Raw genomic sequence first — 18,440 nt, 5'->3', positions numbered from 1 at the left:
GTTCCTTGTAATTTGACAAATTGATGTTTTGACAGTTTTAGGGAGGACAAAGTTACATTCACGAGTACTAACAAACCTGTTGTAAAGCAAGATATAGCACTGGCAAGAGAATGGTTTCAGTTTGACTTTAGATACATGAATCCAAAATGTGTGTGTGACGAAGATTGATGGCTCATCTGGGAAATGCTTTTATTTATTTATTTTTCTAGTCTATACTTAATTCATCAGTGAGGGAAGCAATGTTGTTTTCAGCAGAGAGATCAAGGGAGTTGCTATTTATATTAAAATACTTTGTGCTTCGATAGTGCAAGCAGCACTGCTAATGGTATTTTCAATTCAGTAGTGAGATCAAGGTAACTCCAATTTAAATTATAATAAATAGTGCTTGTATAGTGCAAGCTGCCCTATATAAGGACAATGAGCAATGCGGTTATCTGGATATAATTTGGAGTTGCCAGGGTCTCACTAAAGAACTTCAAGGTATTATTAATCACTACTGCCACTATTTTTTTCTTTATTTTATTTTTGGTTGTTTTTTAAACTGAAGTGGGTCCCAATTCTGCCATGATTTACATACATATGCTGTAAGTTCTTCAGTACTCCAGGCTGTTTCTGTCATGTACTTTGCTTCCAGCAAAAGCAGACTCAGGACACAACACTACTACAATACAAATGACTTAAAAAGTAAGATATGCATCTTTTTATAGATTTACATACATACATGAATATAAAAATAAAAACTATGCGTATATGCAGGCAGGGATTAACACAGCTACAGCATGATCTCCTGAAATGTCCTCATCAGGCACTGTGAAGACCAGAGCAAGTGCAACATGAAGTCCAAGAGCCACCATTGTGTACACTGCTTGGTAACACTGCTCCAGCTCCCTGGCCGCACACACTCCAATTATTATTCTACCTGAGTATCATCAGTTCATTTCCTAGCTAACTTCTGTTCTCTTCCAAAGTGGAAAAAAAATCACAGAATCATAGTACAACATCCCTGTTTACATATGTGCTCAGTTGCACTGTTTCACAGCTTCTGATGCTTTTTTTAAATGCACCAGTTCTCCTGGTTATGTTGTCCAAGCAACTACAGAGCTGTTTTGTTTCCTCCTCTGTGCACAGCTGATGGAGCGGAATGAATTTGGTAATACCAAGACCATTCCCGTTGCCAGTATGGACACAACACTAGAGGACTATCCAGGGGTCAGACTGACTCCCAATTTCTGTCTAGTCAGCTGATGGGAAAAGCAGGCTGCTGACTTTTTGGCTGAGAGAAAACACTGCTTCCTTCAGTAATTTCAACGGCTGCTTGTAGCACTCTGCTGTAGTCACCTCATCTGCCCCTTTCTGTTGGCAGCACTAAGCACTGACTTACCCATGTGCTTACAAATGGGCACCCTTGTGCAGACTTGCTCTCCAGTAGTGATGGAAAAGGCTTCTCCATGCTTCAGGCCTACTGGCACTGAACAGGATTATCCTCCTTCATACAATGAATTTTGCCATGTTTATGTTGGTTTTGCAAAATGAAGATTTATAGGAAGAATGTTCCCTTTTGCCTTGAGAGGAATGATTAAGACTGCAAGCTTCCAGGACATGAAAGGTGTTCATGGTTTAATGCTGAACTAATGAAAAAGTTTCTGAAGAAGTGAAATGATGGTTGTAGGAAGGTGAAAGCCCAATGTACCCACCAAAACCCAGTGTTTGGGCCTGCTGCCACTGAATTTAGGAGCACCAAGCTGATTTGCAGTACCTGAAGACATATTTTGCAATACACCCCTCCCCCTCAATGCTAGAGATCACATATTTTACAATCTACTGCTACACTGAGAGAAACACATGCCAAGAACATCTCTTATTTTTCAATATTACACAACTGAGAAAGAAAATGGTCTTGGCAATAGCTCAGGTGGAGCTCAATGTGTTCTTTTGTGCTCGGCTCTGGACACTTCAGGAAAACAGAGGCAAAAGAGAGTTCAGAGGAAAGCCATAAGATAGATCTGAGTCTGAAGGAATTGACTTCAGCAGAAAGAGGAGGAGACGAATTAAATGAATGATTAAATGGGTGATGTGTGAACTAAACCACTACATGACAAAAAAATCCTACCTATCTTCAAAAGGTACAAATCTAAGGATCAGAAAGGAGGAGGAAGATCAAGGGAGGTTGTGTGAAGTGTGTTAATGGAAGAAATAAAGAAAAAGCAGGAGTACAAAATGAATATCACTTTAAAAAATTACCTCTAAGCCATGGAACAGTTGTTCAGTGGTAGAGGAGAAAGCTGTTATTTGTGACATATTAATCTAAAATTGACAAAGCACTGAAACATGCAGTCATGTACAGTCCAGGCCAGCCTGGAGACAGACTGAATCACGTAACTTTAACATCTGTAACATCTATTACACTGTGCTGTGGGGTTTGCCTTTGAAAGATGGTGCTCAGCAGTACACAAATCTATGGGGAAATGGAGAAGTGTAACAGATAAATGGTTTCATTCATATTTTCTCAGAAATTATGCTCTCCTGTGTAGGTTTGGAGCTGTATTTTCAAACACGTTTCTTCTCAGGTAGCTAGACAAAAAGTAATGCTAAACTGCACTGAAGTGAATCTACTGGAGACTTCTGTAAGATCTCAGCATACCTGTGGTATATTACAGTGAACAAACACACAAGCCATGCTTAAAGGAAGAGCCACCACTCTGCATTTCTCACCTGCAGTTCCAGAGAGTTCCACACTTAAGGTTTGTTCAATAGTCTTGTTCTCAAATGGGGAACCCTTGGGATCACTGGAAGACAGGGCACATTTATAAAAACAAGCTGAAATGGAGTTGCTGTAGCCAAAATCTACTGAACCCCCCTCCCTTTTATAAATGTTTGCACTTGTTAATACTTACTTTGGTGACTCGGGTGTCAATGGAAGTGATAAACTTGTTGGTTTGGCTAAAGGAAAAAAGAAAACAATTATGCAATACTTAAACACTCTGTAATATATACAGTAAACATTTCTTTATACTTTGGCACTGGAATCCTGTGGTAGTCAGTTAAGGCTGAGCTTTGATAGTTCAATTGCCATTTCAGTGTACCTCAGATAGACAAATAAAGAGACTCATCCTGATTCCTTATTACTACTACCAAAAAGGCACCTAAATGTCAACAATTATTTACATCAATTACTGTACATCTGAAATACAGTACACAACCCAAATGACAAGAACCGTTCAGAAGAAGAGTGGTACATGTTAAAAATCAATGAAGAACTCTACAGGACACACTCTGAAAACGTTATTTCTCTCAGTGTTAATTTAGACTACAGTTCACGTTTTATTTGGAAACAGGAGCAGCAGAATAACTACAAAGTAACAGAACATTATGAATATTCAGTCAATTTTACTTCTACAAGATACAATTTTATATACAGCACTGAGAATAGGTTGTTTCTATGAGGCCAGAGTCCAACCAGTTGTAGTCCAAATTTTTGCAAATTATTCCTGCAAACTATGACAAACCATGGACATAGTCACAGATGGTTAAAAATGGGGTTGAAGCTCTCAGCACTACAATCCCAACATACGCAAAAAACAAAGCTCTGGCTACAAAAATGTAAGTCTTTGCAGCTTTTACTCATGCAAAATGGTATTTTCTCAGAGCAAGCCAAGAACTAGCATATTGTAATACAACTAAGATTCCTTTAACATTAAAAATTATATTACTTTCGAATTTTACTTTTCAGAAGTTAGATTGATATATTAAACACAGAGAGCATCGTAGCAAGAACAACAGCAGGGGATCTCTTCTGCAGATTAATTACTTAAGACAAAATGTTCCCCTTGAACACTCCTGCACTGCAGATCTTTTGTCCAGAGTGTCACTACTGCATATTTCATATTCATTACAAGCTTGGAGCTCCCATCAACATTAAGGGATTTTATATGCAAATTGATTACTTTTATATGCTCTAGAGCATTCCTGAAGTAGTATTACGTTTTTAAAAAATTAACTCAATTCTCAAGAGCTGCATATTGTTTCTTCTCCTCCCCATATGAAAGTTAGGAATGGAAGCTCAGGTGTTCACCTCGGGTTCACCTTCCTCAGAAGTCACTACTGGAGTGAGGAGATGCACCTCAATGAGTTATTCGTCTGGCCCAGCACAGCCACTGATTTGTGCATTAAACCAGGTGCAGTAAAACTGAATGTAACCTGACACGTCTTTGTGTATAATTTATATACATCTAGGAATACTAATGTTTGCCTGTGACTAACTAGAGGTAAAACTGGCTTAAAAAAACAGACCTTACAGTAAGGCTCTGGAATAAAGTTCTATACAAAAGCTTCCATTTTATTTTTTTTTAATAAAAATCTGCATACTCTTTACCAATTTAGGCTAAGGAAGCTGAATGTGTAAGAGCTATTTACATCTCTAAAAAGTCTCATGCTAGCTCTTATTAGTCCCACAGAATAGTCCCACATCAGAATACACACATATTAAATTCTGAAGCACTGAGGCACAGTGCAAATCTGCCAGAGATGGGCACAGAACCAAGGCATTATCTCACACTTCCATGTATTAATTTTAGGCAGAGGTCTCCCACTGAGAAGTTCGCATACCAAAACACCCATCAGTTTTCTTATTGCTAGGCAAGAGCTTGACCAAACACTCTTTCTGCAAAGGATTCATCCTCACATACAGCCATTGATAGTGTAAATATTTAGCCAAGACACTATCATTTTCCATGGTGCCTGTTTATTAGAGCTTCAAGATCTACTGTGGCGTGGGTTTTCTCTTATTAAAAGGAGTTCACATCAAGTTGCTTGTCCCTATAAATTGAAAACATTCAGGTTCAAAAGAACTACGTTTCCTCATGGGCAAATTTCAGTGCAAAACCACAGATGATCTTTGGCATGAATGCGTTTGTGGACATTCCTGTGGGTTTGCAATATGTTTGCAACAGTAACCCTAAAGGAAAATAACATTCGACTTACCCTTTGTGAGCTTTCCCTAACTTTGAAAGAAAATCTCAGACTGTGATTTTTTTTTAAAACAGAAAGAGCCAATTTTCTTGTACTTCTGATTAAATGTATGAACCAATGACTGCAGGTCTGCAAATATCAGTTAAATTTGCAAGGTTGATTCTGCATGAATTGACTGTCCAAGCTGAAAGCATTATATTCTTGTATTTGTATTACATGCAAATCCATTAGTATTGAAGTTATATATTGGTGTATGAGGCAAATTTGCTGAAAAAACATTTCAAAAGCCTGTAAATAAAGTGCAGGAATTAAAGAAGAAGGTAATTTCTCTCTGCCTGCAAATTCACTTGCAAGACCACTAAAATCACAGTCATCTGTTAAGCACTGGTAAGTTAGCTATATGCCCCTTTGGACTTCTGTAACCTCTCCTCCGTGCTGCTTCCACAACCCAATGTGCCTTGACTCTTTGAACTGAATCTACACAATTGCTCAGCTGGGGAAGAAAAGCAGCTCTGATCTGAACAGAAAGATTTTATAATCTGTATGTATGTTTGTGTGCACATACATCTATGTATGTGTGTAACATACATGTGCATATAGCATGTTATACACAATATGCCTTATCACCTACCAACTTAACATCCAACAGTGTTAATAAAGCCCATTGTAACTTCAGGCAGTTCTGTTTTTCAGTACCATTGCAGAAACAGACTCAGGTTTCACATGTAGAGCTCAGTCAGGATTCTGCTGTGAAGGAGACTGCCGAAGCCATCCAGAAGGAGTGGCAGTTGGCATAAGGAAGCTTTAGGAGCAGTTGGATTTCCTTCTTACAAGAAATATTGTTTAGGTAATTTGAGACCACAATGGAGAAAACCCATACTTAGGATGTCAGAATGTACAGCTGCAAGAACAATATTAAGTGATAGGAAGGGAAGATTATTCTTTTTGAGTTTGTTTATACTTCCTAGTGCAGAATGAGAAAACGGATTTGATGGCGGCTGAAACGCAAGAAAGTGGGAGGGGAGAAGAAGAAAGAACATAAAGTTTACAACTGTTGCTTTAAAAATACCAAACAACACATTTAGGGTTGCATCCTGATCTCTGTTGCAGACAGGTAACTTCCATTGACTTTAGTGGAGTCATTCAGGATTTGCACTGATGTGTCTGAGATGGGCACCTGGCCTTCCAGATGCCAGGCCAATATAAATACATAGATGTATTTTAAAGTAACAATAACTTTAAAAAGCTCCCTTTGGGTTTGTAAGCTTTTACAGCTTTCCTTTATCTTGGGACAACAGACAGGGGAAGAGATGGAGAGAAAGTGAGAGAGGAGGCTTTAAGTTCTTGCATGCTGTCACAGAAGCTACTTGTAATATAAACCAATTTTTTACACATCAGGGGATACTAAAAGTCAACACAAGTGTTAAGTTTTGATCATAAAGAATCCAAAAATGAGAGAGAAAGATCAGGATGGCATCTAAACTTTCAACTATTTACAAAATAAAATTACAAACCAGCACTCGAGCTTTAACAGGAATGACACATTTATTGCTTTCTCTGTAGCAGTGAGAGCACTATTTATTGTCTCTTAAGGGCTATGTAGCAGGTTAACAATGCCTTCAGTTTTACTCCAGCAAAACAGAAAGAAGCTCACTAATGAACTGGCCTGCCCAGCTTGTTTAGGGGTATAATGATTTCTTAGTAGTACAGTTTTCTGTGAATAAGTGTCTCCAGCTAGCTTGGTATATTACCGTGTGATACTTGCTAAACTTTTCCTGAGATCCTCTTCTGAGGCTGGGGGGCAATAAATGAAAGGATTAAATATGTCTAAAAGCTGAATCTAGCTAACTAATTCTAACTTCATTACACTGTTTTAAAGTTCTCTTTACACAGGAGAGAGGCTGGATTTACAGTACTAATCCAAAGAACAGAAGTAGTATTGAGGATATTCCCAACCATGGTACTTCAGCTTCCCTGCATTACTGCTGGTACCAAAGCTGTATGCTGCAGTCCCACACCTACCCTGCAGATGATTTGTCTGAGACTGCAGATGGGGCTTCCTTTTGGAGGTGCATTTCTCTTTGCTGCTGTTCCTGTTCTCTGCTGGTTTGGTCTGAGGAGGATCATCATTTGTAGTCAGATATTTGAGAAGTTCAGAGCAGGGACGTCTTTGAGGCTTTTGCTGTTGACAAATGCTCTTCGCTTTATTGCTCCATGAATTCTCAGTCTTAAAAACAGGATAAAATAAAATAAAATAATAAAATAAAATAAAGCTAAAATTAGTGAGCTGAACCTTATCAGAATGGATATAGGTTTTCTGAAGAGATGAGATTTTCAATGAAGTGTTCAGTCTAAGTGTACTAGATCTATGAGCTGTGAATAACTGTTTGCAGAACAAGGAAGGAAAATTACATTTAAAATTCCTAAATGACATTTATGCAGCTTTTTATTTCATTTCTCCTACATTGCAATGTTCCTACTCAGCAACATGTAACTAACAAGACCCTACAGCGCCTTTACTGTGAACAAAAAAATAAGCTGGTTTAAACCTTAATTTGCTGCTGATTGCTTGGGCCCAGTATTCACGACTCTCTTAAGTACCCCTAAACGGTCCATTTTCAGTTACACTCAATGGCAAGACAAACATTGTTTAATACTGCCTGCTAACAGAATTATGTCTAAGCCCCCCATTCTGTCCAGTCAATGTCTAATGTTTTGCCAAGAATCCAGTGTCATTTGTCTTAGCTCAGACAGCTGGGAAAATGGCAGTCTCACATTCTGGAGTCACTCATGAACAACACCAGACCATCAGCAAATTTTATCGCACCCCGTCCTACTCTGTGTATCAATAAAGTAGGTAAGAGTAACAGACGGTGTGACTACAACTGAACTCTGCCAAGAGAAAAGGCATAAATGAAATATTCAGAGCATAAAGGAGCTCAGATGATTTCTGGAACCCAGTCTGTAACTCACTTTATTTTTTAATTAGTTACAAGATAGAATGCATATTAATAAAACACATTCAGATCTACTCCTTGCTTGGTTGCTAAAAGCATAAAAGACCTTGTTACACTTTCTTTTTTTTCCTTATTATAAAGATTAAGTTTGTACCTTAACAACCACAGGGCTTGCTCTGATCCTGTGATTAGTGTTTGCATGGTTTTGTGTGCTGAGACCACTGCATTCATTATAATTTAGCTGAGTGTTGGCTGGAGCCAGCAAGAGCTTCTTAAGCTACAAACACATCAGGGAAAGGGAAGTGGAAGGAAAAGAGTAAAGTTATACATCTTTATGGATTAAAATGACTTATCTACATTTTTGCATAGTTACTTAAAGTTAGTTATATCAATTTCAGCAAGCAAAGTACAATAAAACTAAAAGAAGGACTTGATATTCCTCAGAGGAAACAGATTTCATTTTCTTCTGGCTTGGCAGCACATTTCTGCTCCCTTTACTGCAGTATACTGTGGGGCAAGCAGAAATGACACGGATCTTGGATTTCTGAATCCATGGCAAAATGAAATTCTCAGTGATCTGTTTGACAGAAGAGGCCTCTGATCTAGACAGAAACATTAACAGACTAATAGATACAGTGTCAAGATTCAGGTATCTGGCTCTGTTCCACTGAAGCCAGTGATAAGAGGCTTTCAGCAGAAACAGAATCACATCACAAACTAGATTTACTGAGCAAAATGCATATAGTGTTTCACCCACATCCTCATCCAAGGTTCAGTTTTGCCCTGGTTAGCACTAAGCTGGTGTTTACTGGTCAAATCAATGTTAAAGGCACAAAATCAGCCTCGCATCCCAACAGACTCACTGGGCCTTTCTTCACAGATCACCAAAAATTATGTCTAAACACGCACAACAAAAAGAGCCCCAAGAAATGAAATATGAGTTAAGAGCCATTACCCCGACTTATCTGAACGGAATGATAAGCAAAAGTGTCAGCTCCATTAGTATAAGAGTTTAAAAACAACCTTTTCAACAACTTTTTAATAGACTGCCATATTAATCATCCTATGGCTATTTGGTGGGGGGTTTTTGCCCACCTAATTTTCAGTTCTTCACTTGATTTTCCTCTCCAGTCTAAATGAGAAGTCCAGACCTTACTGTGACTACATCATACCCATGCAGCGGGTAGCCAGAGGCACATCCAATTCCTGTTAAACAGTAGGAAGGGTTCTTACTAGAGACGGCTCTTCTGCCTCCTGGGTTGGAGGGGTGCCGTCGGGCATTGGGGAGGGGCTAGCGGCCTTTTCGTTGGTCACATCTCCATCTGTCAGTGCATCAAATGAAGGCAATCCATCCTCATCCACAGGGATGCTGTCCAGTGTTTCAGTAAGAACAGCTAGCAAGTTTGCCTCGCTCTCTTCATCTATCTTCTGTGGAAGTGGACAAAACAAAAAGAGGAACCTGGTGAGAAAAGGACTAAAACGATGCCTCTGTATGTGAACAAGCGGACAACATGTAGTTAAACCAGCCCTTGAAACAGTAACCTGCAACAGAATCTCAGACAATGTAATTAGGTACAATAAAATGATCCATCTCTGTTCAAAACAAATCTCTTTGCACTCGTGGTGTACTGCTAGTTTACTTTTCTTCCACAATTTTTTTTCTTATCAGGTGTTAACAATGATAAGTAATCACCCAGGGATTGTATTACAGGATGAGCCTAAAATGCTGACACCTAATGATGGTGTCAGCCCAGGCTGTCTCTTTCTTTCTCTCTTCAACACTGAACACCAGCTAATTAACCTGACAAAATTACAAGAAACAGACAGCTAATCAGGACACCAAAATGAATCACCAGTAAAATATAGAAAACCTCATTCACATATACGGTCCAGTTTAAGTGAGAAAGGGTTACCCTTCCACATTTCTGCAAATCCTTGCTCCAAACCCAAATGAACAGCTCCTCATTCCTGAGTATTCTGGCATAAGAATAGCCAGCAGCACTCATATGATAAATGACAGGTCATTTGGGTTTCTTTTAAAGGAATGTATTAGGCAGATTGCCTTTGAAGTTGTCCTTTCGAGTTATGTCATTTGAGTGCTCAATGCACTATTGTATGCATTTATCTAATTCAGACTGAAATTATAAAAAGTAGATTAATTTCTAATCAGATGTGGCTGTAATGTTAATTTATATCTTATTTCAGCAACATGAGTTCTTTTTGTCAAATTGAGTAAATTTAAGTGCCTCCTGATTTTTTAATGAAATATAGTCCCTACTGTATATTAAGGTACAGATTTTTTGAGTGCTGAGAGTACTGAGAAATAGAACTGTGTAAAAATCATTATATTTATTTTTCAGAAAGATTGGAAATTGATCTTGACAGATCAATTATCTAGGACTCCTAGGCTGATCTTAGCGCTATTAAAGTAAATGAAAAGCCTTTCACTGATTCAAGCGATATCAAATTGGGAGTTTTTCCACCAGTTTCAGAGTAGCTCACCATGTTCCAGGTTCACAATGTGAAAAAATTTCAGCTAACTTCAAATCTCAAAGTTTAAAAGTGAACTAGCAAGACAAATAATACCAGCAAGACAAACAAACAAGCAAAAAAAGAAGCTAAAAAAGGCAACAGCAAAACACTGCCAAGTTACACTTTGGAAAAAAAAAATCAAGTGAATCTGGGTATCCCCTTAGCACAACTTTTTTCAGTAATACTTTCATCTAGCAGACTCTGTTCAGAGATGATCATAAACCACACATAATTGCTCCTGCTAGGCTTCTCTGCCAAATCACACCTCACGGCTTCTAACACAAAAGCTGTCTTTGAGCTAGAAAGCTAAGGCAGAGCACAAATTATTCTGGTGCTTACAACTTCATCTCCAAGAAACAAATAAATACTCAGGCAAGCTAATGCTAAGGAGAAGCATTTACTTAAAAGGCAAAAAGGCACTTGGCCACTGAGAAAAAGCATCCAAGTTTCGCTATCAGGTGATTTCCACCATACTAAGCAGACATATGCACACAGCTGAGATAATTCAGTTTGTAGAGGGTGGAAATGACAGAGGGGAGCCACCTTGTGAATAAAACCATGCTCTGAATCCAGCTTTTAACAGTCGCTTTCTAAGAGGACAAGAGGAAAACCATGGTGTCACTTCTAGAAAAGCAAGAAAAGATACCGGGCAAGAAAGTGTGTACCAGTGTTGTTTCCCGATGGCATTTCAAGCCCCTCACAGGTGGTGGGATGAATGGTGTGAGAGCCAGCCCTTGAGCCTAAGGTGTCCATGAGGTGGTTTGGCTGCCTGACCCCCAGCCCTACACCAGGAACTTTTTCAGCAAGTTCAGCTGGTGGGTCACACTGCTGAGCCTTGAAGCATATAAAGCTGACAATAAAGCTGGAAGTGTTGCTATTTCTAACAGGGAATGCCTTCTTTAATAATAGCATGCCAGAAGAAAACCTGATATTTGCTGTTAGCTGCTCAACTCTCATGCTTTAAACAGACATTCAAGTGCGCTGACATTCAGGAACAGAAAGTTGAGCGGACACCGGTCCTCATCACAGCAATTTCAATTAGTTTTGTACAAGTTTCAACATTCAAACACCCCAGAGAAAGCAGAGGATGTGACAAAGAGGACTCTGTTAAACAATTAATGTCACTTTCCATTATTGCTTCAGTCCCAATTTACAGAGCAAATAAATCAAAGTCACCACAGATGAAACACACTAGCTGGCTAACACATGTCTATTCACAAACAATATGGCAGCAGGAACACATTAGTCAAGAAAATGACATTGCTAGATAACCTTTTAAAGGTTTAACTATGCTATTGCTCCTAACTGTCCTAAATTACTATTTATAAAGAAACACAGTTATTAGATACAGCAGAAACGCTGCTGAGGAGAGATGCAGAGGGAGAGATGGTTGGGTACATCAACGTCTGAGCAATAATCAGTGAAGCAGCAGCTTCCTCCTTTGCTATTGCAGCTTGAGGCTTGGTGTTGACAGCACTGGGGAGAAGCAACGCCATGGCCAAATGCAGGCTCTTTCACGGTTTCAGCACTGTCCCCGCAGAAGTTCACATTTCAGACTGGCATCCAACCCGCTCATCACACAGGCTCGGTGGAACAGGAGGAGCTGAGCACCTTCCATCTCTGCCGAGGCCAGAGGATGCCCTGTGTGCTCTCTGCAACTGACTCCGCCATGTCCCTAAGCTCATGAAGGATCTTACAGGAAGGATTTGCCTCTCTCTATAGGAGCAGATCCTAGGTATTTAGACTACCTAAATAAACTACAGTGTGTAAGAAAAAGAACCAGAGGATAATCTCAAATGTAAAGCTGCATGACAAATATATTTAATTATTAAACTTTTATGAAAAAAATTCATAATAACTGCATGTTGCTAACTTGCCTTTTTAATGCAGAAGCAGTTATGCATCACTTCCAAATCACACTGTTATGTTAACATAAAGACATTGGGGCCAGAGACGTTTTGATCCCTGTAAATTTTCACCCAGATGAAGGAGGCAAGGAACACAAGTATGCCAATGAATGCACACGCTTCTGTGTTTCTGAAAACAGAAATTTCCAGCATATCCAGAATGCCATTAGCTCTGAAAGGAAATAAAATTTGGCATTTGTGTCACTCCATATGGGTGAATGCAACAGGTAAACTGCCAGAACATCAGCCAATCCTCAAACATGAGCGATCTAGGAGTCCAAAGACCATGAAAAGTTTCTAATTGTGCTCTTCTCTGCTTTTACATGCTTTGCTCTAATACTTTAGTATTTCTACAGCACTAAAAATAATTCTCTGTCTGAAAACACTTTAATAGTTGTGTAACTATTGCAATCTAATTGCATTTCTGCCTTCAGTAAAATGTCTCCAGAGATATTCTCTCTTTGGTCAGTGAAATGAGTTGACAATTTACTGACACAAAGGTATTTAAATCCTCTACCCCTGATGATTCCTTCTCTTTTGCTTATTCTGACTATTGATGGAGCTGGGTTCACCTTGTGGTTAGCATTTTACGTCTGTAATACCTGTTACTTGTGGGTAATCCACAGAGGCCACAGAGGCCAAAGATTGAGCTGTAACAAAGGCTTGTCCGCCTTGTCATTCATGGTCATCCCTTTAGGGTGCATATAGTGAGCAGTGCTGTGATTTATCCTTAAATTTTCTTCCTTTAAAAAAATCATGCAACATTTAAAAATCTCTGTCATTACCATCATGGGTTAGAGAACACCTAGGAAAACTTGACATCCATAAGTCCATGGGCCCTGACAGAACACATCCATGAATGCTGGAGAGAGCTGGCAGACACCATAGTGAGGCTGCTTCATCGTCATCTTTGAAAGGTCATGGAGATCAGGAGAGGTGTCTGAGGACTGAAAGAAAGCAAATGTCACCCTGGTCTTCAAAAATTGCAATGAGGAGGATTCATGGAACGACTGGCCAGTCAGCCTCACCTCGATCCCTGAAAAGGTGATGAAGCACCTCTTTCCGGAGGCCATCTCTATCCACATGGATGACGCCAGGCGATCAGAGATAATCAAGCATTTTTTCACTAAAGATAAGTAAATCATGCTTGACCAACCTGATTGCCTTCTATGATGAAGCAACTACCTGGATGGATGAGGGGAGAGCAGTGGATATTGTCTACCGTGACTTCAGCAAGGCTTTCGACACGGTCTCTCGCAACATCCTCATAAGCAAACTCAGGAAGTGTGGGGTGGATGAGTGGACAACAAGGTGGATTGAGATCTGGCTGAACAGCAGATCCCAGAGGGTCATAATCAGTGGCACAGGGTCTAGTTGGGGGCCTGTCATGAGTTGTGTCCCCCAAGGTTCAATACTGGGCCCGGTACTGTTTAATTCATTCATCAGTGACTTGGATGAAGGTCCAGATGCCTCCTCAGCAAGTTCATGGATGAGACAAAGCTGGGAGGAGTGGCCAATACCCCTGAGTGCTGTGCAGCCCTTCAGAAGGACCTGGACAGGTTGGAGAGATGGGCAGAAAGGAACCATTTGATATTCAACAAAGGCAAATGCAGGATCCTGCACCTGGGGAAGAATAACCCCATGCACCAGCACAGACTGGGGGCCAAGCTGCTGGAAAGCAGCTCTGCAGAGAAGGACCTGGTGGACACCAAGTGTCCATAAGCCAGCAGTGCCCTTGTGGCCAAGAGGGCCAGTGGTACCCTGGGGTCCATCAGGGAGAACACTGCCAGCAGGTTGAGGGAGGTGATCCTGCCCCTCTACTCAGCCCTGGTGAGGTGCACCTGGAGCGCTGTGTCCAGTTCTGGGCTCCTCAGTACAAGAGAGACATGGAGCTCCTGGAACAGGTCCAGCAGAGGGCTGTGAGGATGATTAAGGGGCTGGAACACCTCTGTTAGGAGGACAGGCTGAGTGAGCTGGGTCAGTTCAGCCTCAAGAAGACACAGCTGAGAAGGGACCTCATCAATGTCTGTCAGTATCTGAAGGGAGGGTGTCAGGAGGATGGAGCCAGGCTCTGCTCAGTGGTGCCAAGCAACAGGACAAGAGGCAACAGGCAGAAACTGATGCCAAGGAGGTGCTACCTGAACATGAAGAAGAACTTCTTTACTCTGTGAATGACAGAGTACTGGAACAGGTTGCCCAGAGAGGCTGTGGAGTTTCTGTCACTGGAGATATTCAAGAACTGTCTGGATGCAATCCTGTGCCACATGCTCTAGGAGGGCCCTGCTTGAGCAGGGAGGTTGTTCCAGCTGACCCACTGCAGTCCCTTCTAACCTTACCCAACTGTGTTTCTGTGATCCCTTCTTGAAAACTTTGAAGCCAGAGTGCAGATGTTCTGACTCAGGATTATCCTGTAGCTCCTGTCATCAGCGCAGGTATGCTGATCCATTCCAGAAAAGGGTCAAGCCCATCTTTTAGAAAATATTTTCAAAATATTAATAGTATCTCCAACATCTTCCCTTTGGGTGACTTCCCCTCTGCCTTTCAATTGTGATTAACACATGCACAACTTTTGCTGACTGGATCTCAAGGAGTGAAATCAGCTAACGAATGATGATGCTCTGAAGTTTCTTTACTGACAATTTGAATAGTGCAAGGGCCCATTGTGATTCACACTGAAAGATCAGGGTCTAAACTTCATTATTAATCCACAGCCTGAAGGATCTGGGAGCAGTGGCAGCTCACCACATCTTCATAAAAAGCCCAGGAAACTTTGGGACAGATCCACAGCTGGTAGAAGCTGTCACCACTCCAGCAGCCCAGCTTGGTAAGCAATTCAGAGCAGCCAGGTGTACACCAGAACTCACAAGGGATCACCATTTCAACGTATCAACTCATTTCTCCTCAGCAGCCTAAGATCTATTCATAGCACAATTAAAAAAGAAAATACAAGATTTTCCTCCAGCTGAAAATATCTGAGTGATCTAAAAATACTAATACATTATGGCACTACTTTCAAACAAACAAAATTGACTTGTGAGCACATCAGGGAATTCCAACAGGATTTAATTCCTTAATGACAAACTTTGGAGTAAGAATGTCCGTAAGATTCTTTTCCTTAAGAATTGAGGGGTACAGAGTCACCCCTTTTTGCACATAAGGATGCAGAGGCGCTGAAAAGCTCATTAACACCACTCAGGCCCTGAACACCTCCTGTCAGCAAACATGCAGGAGGTAGGGGCAGATGGTGTCTCAGCCCCAGCACCACAAACCAAGCTTTGCCACAAGAGGCTAAGGAGCCACAGGCTGGACAGAAGCACAGGGAGGGTAGGAGGTGTACAGGGATTAGGATGCAGGCTGGTATTCCTACTCCTAACAGAGAAAAATGAGAACTGAAGTCAAGGACGATGAAAGGGAAGAACTACAGCCCAAGTTTTCCCTCTTCTGGTGCAGAAGAAGCCAACCTGCCATGGCATGGCACAGACAGCGCTGTCATGTTGATTTTGCTGCCTTTTCCATGAGCTGTCCAAGGCAAGCGCCTCCTTCTCCTCAACTTAGAGCTGGCCATACCCAGGGCCAAAGACGAATTAGTGGTCCAAGTGGAGAATCACTTGTTCCACCTTACCTGCTCACAATCAGTCTCATGCCCTTATATATTTTGAGAAGTTTCTCAGCTTTTATTTTACTGTTCAACTGCTTTGCAAATCCTTAAGCATCCTGCATTGTCTTACAGTAAAAATTCACATGATGCATTTGCATTAGAACATTTTTCCAAGGTCTGTTAGTCTGGTCCCCAAGAGACACTCCCATAATTGAAATGCTTAAGTCCAGAGCTATCAATTATCTTTAAAAACAAAATGGAGTCCCACTAGGAGAAAATTACAGCCAGGTTTCTTTATATGAAGTAGAAATATGGGGATTAATTATCACCACCCCTGTGCAAATGCCTTTAGGGTATGGAAAGGAAACAAGATCTTTTCTTTTCTTGAAGGAGACAGCTATATTCATACTCCTCACATGCACCTGCAGGAAAAGACCACTTGAATCCAGAGCCTGCCTTCTGATTTCAGCAGCCCCACAGCCCTTCACATGGAATGTGGATATATCTCAATTGTGGGACCAACCACTTATCCGTATTTATGAAAAAGCTTCACTCCAGCTGGATTTCTCAAGATACAGACTTGAAGCAATGTGCTCTACCATCCCAAAATGCTCTCCCCCAAAACGATGTTAAATAAATATTGTGATTCTACACAATGCAGCTACTTCACTGCTTAATTTCCAGAGCTAGGTTCCAGGGGGGAATAAACCCCCAGCACTGCTCCCAGGAACATTATGGCACCACTGGAAGGACCTGCTAAACGCCTGCAGGCTGAAGGAGATGGGAGCACCTGCAGCATCCATTTTCCCCTCCCCTCTTCAGGATATATCAATATAGAAGTAAACTAAAGTAAAGTAAACTAAAATAAAAATTATTATTTTCATCATCATAATCAACATGTTGCATATTTCTCAGAAAGTTCTTATGTGTAATCTTGGTAACTGAACTCGGATTGCCTTCTCTCTGAGAGATGCTCACCTGATACTGTAAAACTCCTGCCAAATACTTGGTATTAAAGCATCACAACACAAAACCACAGCAGAGACCATTTGCAAATAGGCTTTTCTTTAAGAGCATGCCCTTGATCACTACCATAGCTCCTGTGAGATGGACTACCTTTTCAAGTGAAAAATATAACTTTCCTGCTCTAAGCTAAACGTGTCAGTTTAAAAAAGCCTACTGAATATTCTTCTACCACAAAGTCACTTTTTTTGTTACTTCTAACGAGTTGCTGCAGTTCAGAAGTTTCCATTACAGCCTGGTAATTAAGTTTATAATAAACTGAAGAGCTAATCATTGACTTACTCATCTCAGGAACTTCAGGATCCAGCTAGCAACCCATGCTTTACATATTTTGACCAAAATTCATCCACATTTTGCAAGCCATTGCAATTTGATTTGTGTAAACTGCATCCTTCCCCTCTATCATAGTGATCTTTGATTCTGGGGAAAAGATAAAACAAAAAACAATCTGCAAGCAAGCTACTGTGTCATCGACTGTGTTAAGGGAACCAATGATAAGATATTGTTGTGCTGGATTCACTTCACCAGTGGTAGACCAAATACCAAAAACTTATAGTAAGTGAAACCACAGAATCTTTGCAAATGCAGTCAATTTGACTCAGCATCAAAAGGTCACTCTATTCCATTTATACTTGATCCTGAGCACAATATTGAGAAACACTTGAAAGCAAATCACCTTATCATCAGTTTGGGCCTCAACATTTGCTGACTATATAGACTAATTTGCTGATTACTAAGTAAATGCTCTACCCATGTTTTTTACTGGGTTAGCTCACCACGGGGGCTTTTTAACTTCTACAGGATTTGACACTGTAAAGGAACTGCATGTCTGTAATACTGAGGCACACCATGGACTTACTATTGTGCTGCCTTGTCCAGTGCTAGCAAAGGCCACCTGGTCTTCATGGGTGGGGAACTGCAGCAGGAGAAGATCTGGCATGTCTTGTCGAGCCCACAATGGACTAGGTTTGGGCTAAGCTTCCCAATGAAGCACAAAACTCTCTCTGTGTTTCTGCTGGGTAAAAACAAGAGCAGGGAAAGTGCAGAAGTGCAAAGGGGAAAGAGCGCCTGGTGAAGAGCCAAAATACGAAGAAAGGCTGGGAGTTTTTCTTCACTGTCAAGACCGCCAGAGAAACTAGGATGGAGGTGAAGTTTCTGTCTGCCAGAACTGCTGGGGAAGCACAGGTGAGCAGAGGAGTGAGTGAGCTGGGGAAGGGAATGCAGGATAGGTAGCCTGACCTGCATGAGTAGCTCACTGCCCAGGGTACAAGAGGTTAGGCAGGCTGCCTCTGAGCTCACCACCCACAAGCTTCCCCCACTCTGGAGCAGCAAATGGCACCTCTTACCCATCCTTCCTTCCCCACACGCAGACAGTCGCTCATGCGTGTAATAAGTTCCTGAGCAACAACTCAGACAGGGATTTTTAATTATTATTATGCACCTGAATAATACACA

The 18,440-nt window shown here is 40.9% G+C and overlaps 1 protein-coding gene across 4 annotated transcripts in view; it reads right to left on the bottom strand.

The window, feature by feature from the left end:
* The window catches only part of PPARGC1A (PPARG coactivator 1 alpha), a 368,312-nt gene that overhangs the window by 23,643 nt on the left and 326,229 nt on the right, over positions 1–18,440 (bottom strand). For 3 of the 4 annotated variants that reach the window (XM_042053171.1, XM_042053173.1, XM_042053172.1), the window contains exons 3-7: positions 9,159–9,353; positions 8,080–8,202; positions 6,991–7,195; positions 2,895–2,940; positions 2,713–2,786 (exon numbers count right to left, since the gene is read on the bottom strand). In XM_042053171.1, the coding sequence (XP_041909105.1) occupies positions 2,713–2,786; positions 2,895–2,940; positions 6,991–7,195; positions 8,080–8,202; positions 9,159–9,353 (643 nt within the window). Of the gene's footprint in view, positions 1–2,712; positions 2,787–2,894; positions 2,941–6,990; positions 7,196–8,079; positions 8,203–9,097; positions 9,354–18,440 lie in introns of those variants that run through there. The other variant, XM_042053175.1, reaches the window with a different exon arrangement.

Source organism: Corvus kubaryi, unplaced genomic scaffold, assembly GCF_017639235.1.
Source record: "Corvus kubaryi isolate FWS band 111438036 unplaced genomic scaffold, C.kubaryi_AGA036_p1.0 split1-131, whole genome shotgun sequence".
Taxonomy (NCBI): domain Eukaryota; kingdom Metazoa; phylum Chordata; class Aves; order Passeriformes; family Corvidae; genus Corvus; species Corvus kubaryi.
The sequence above is the reverse complement of the archived record's forward strand: the minus strand, read 5'-3'. Positions and strand labels throughout refer to the sequence as shown.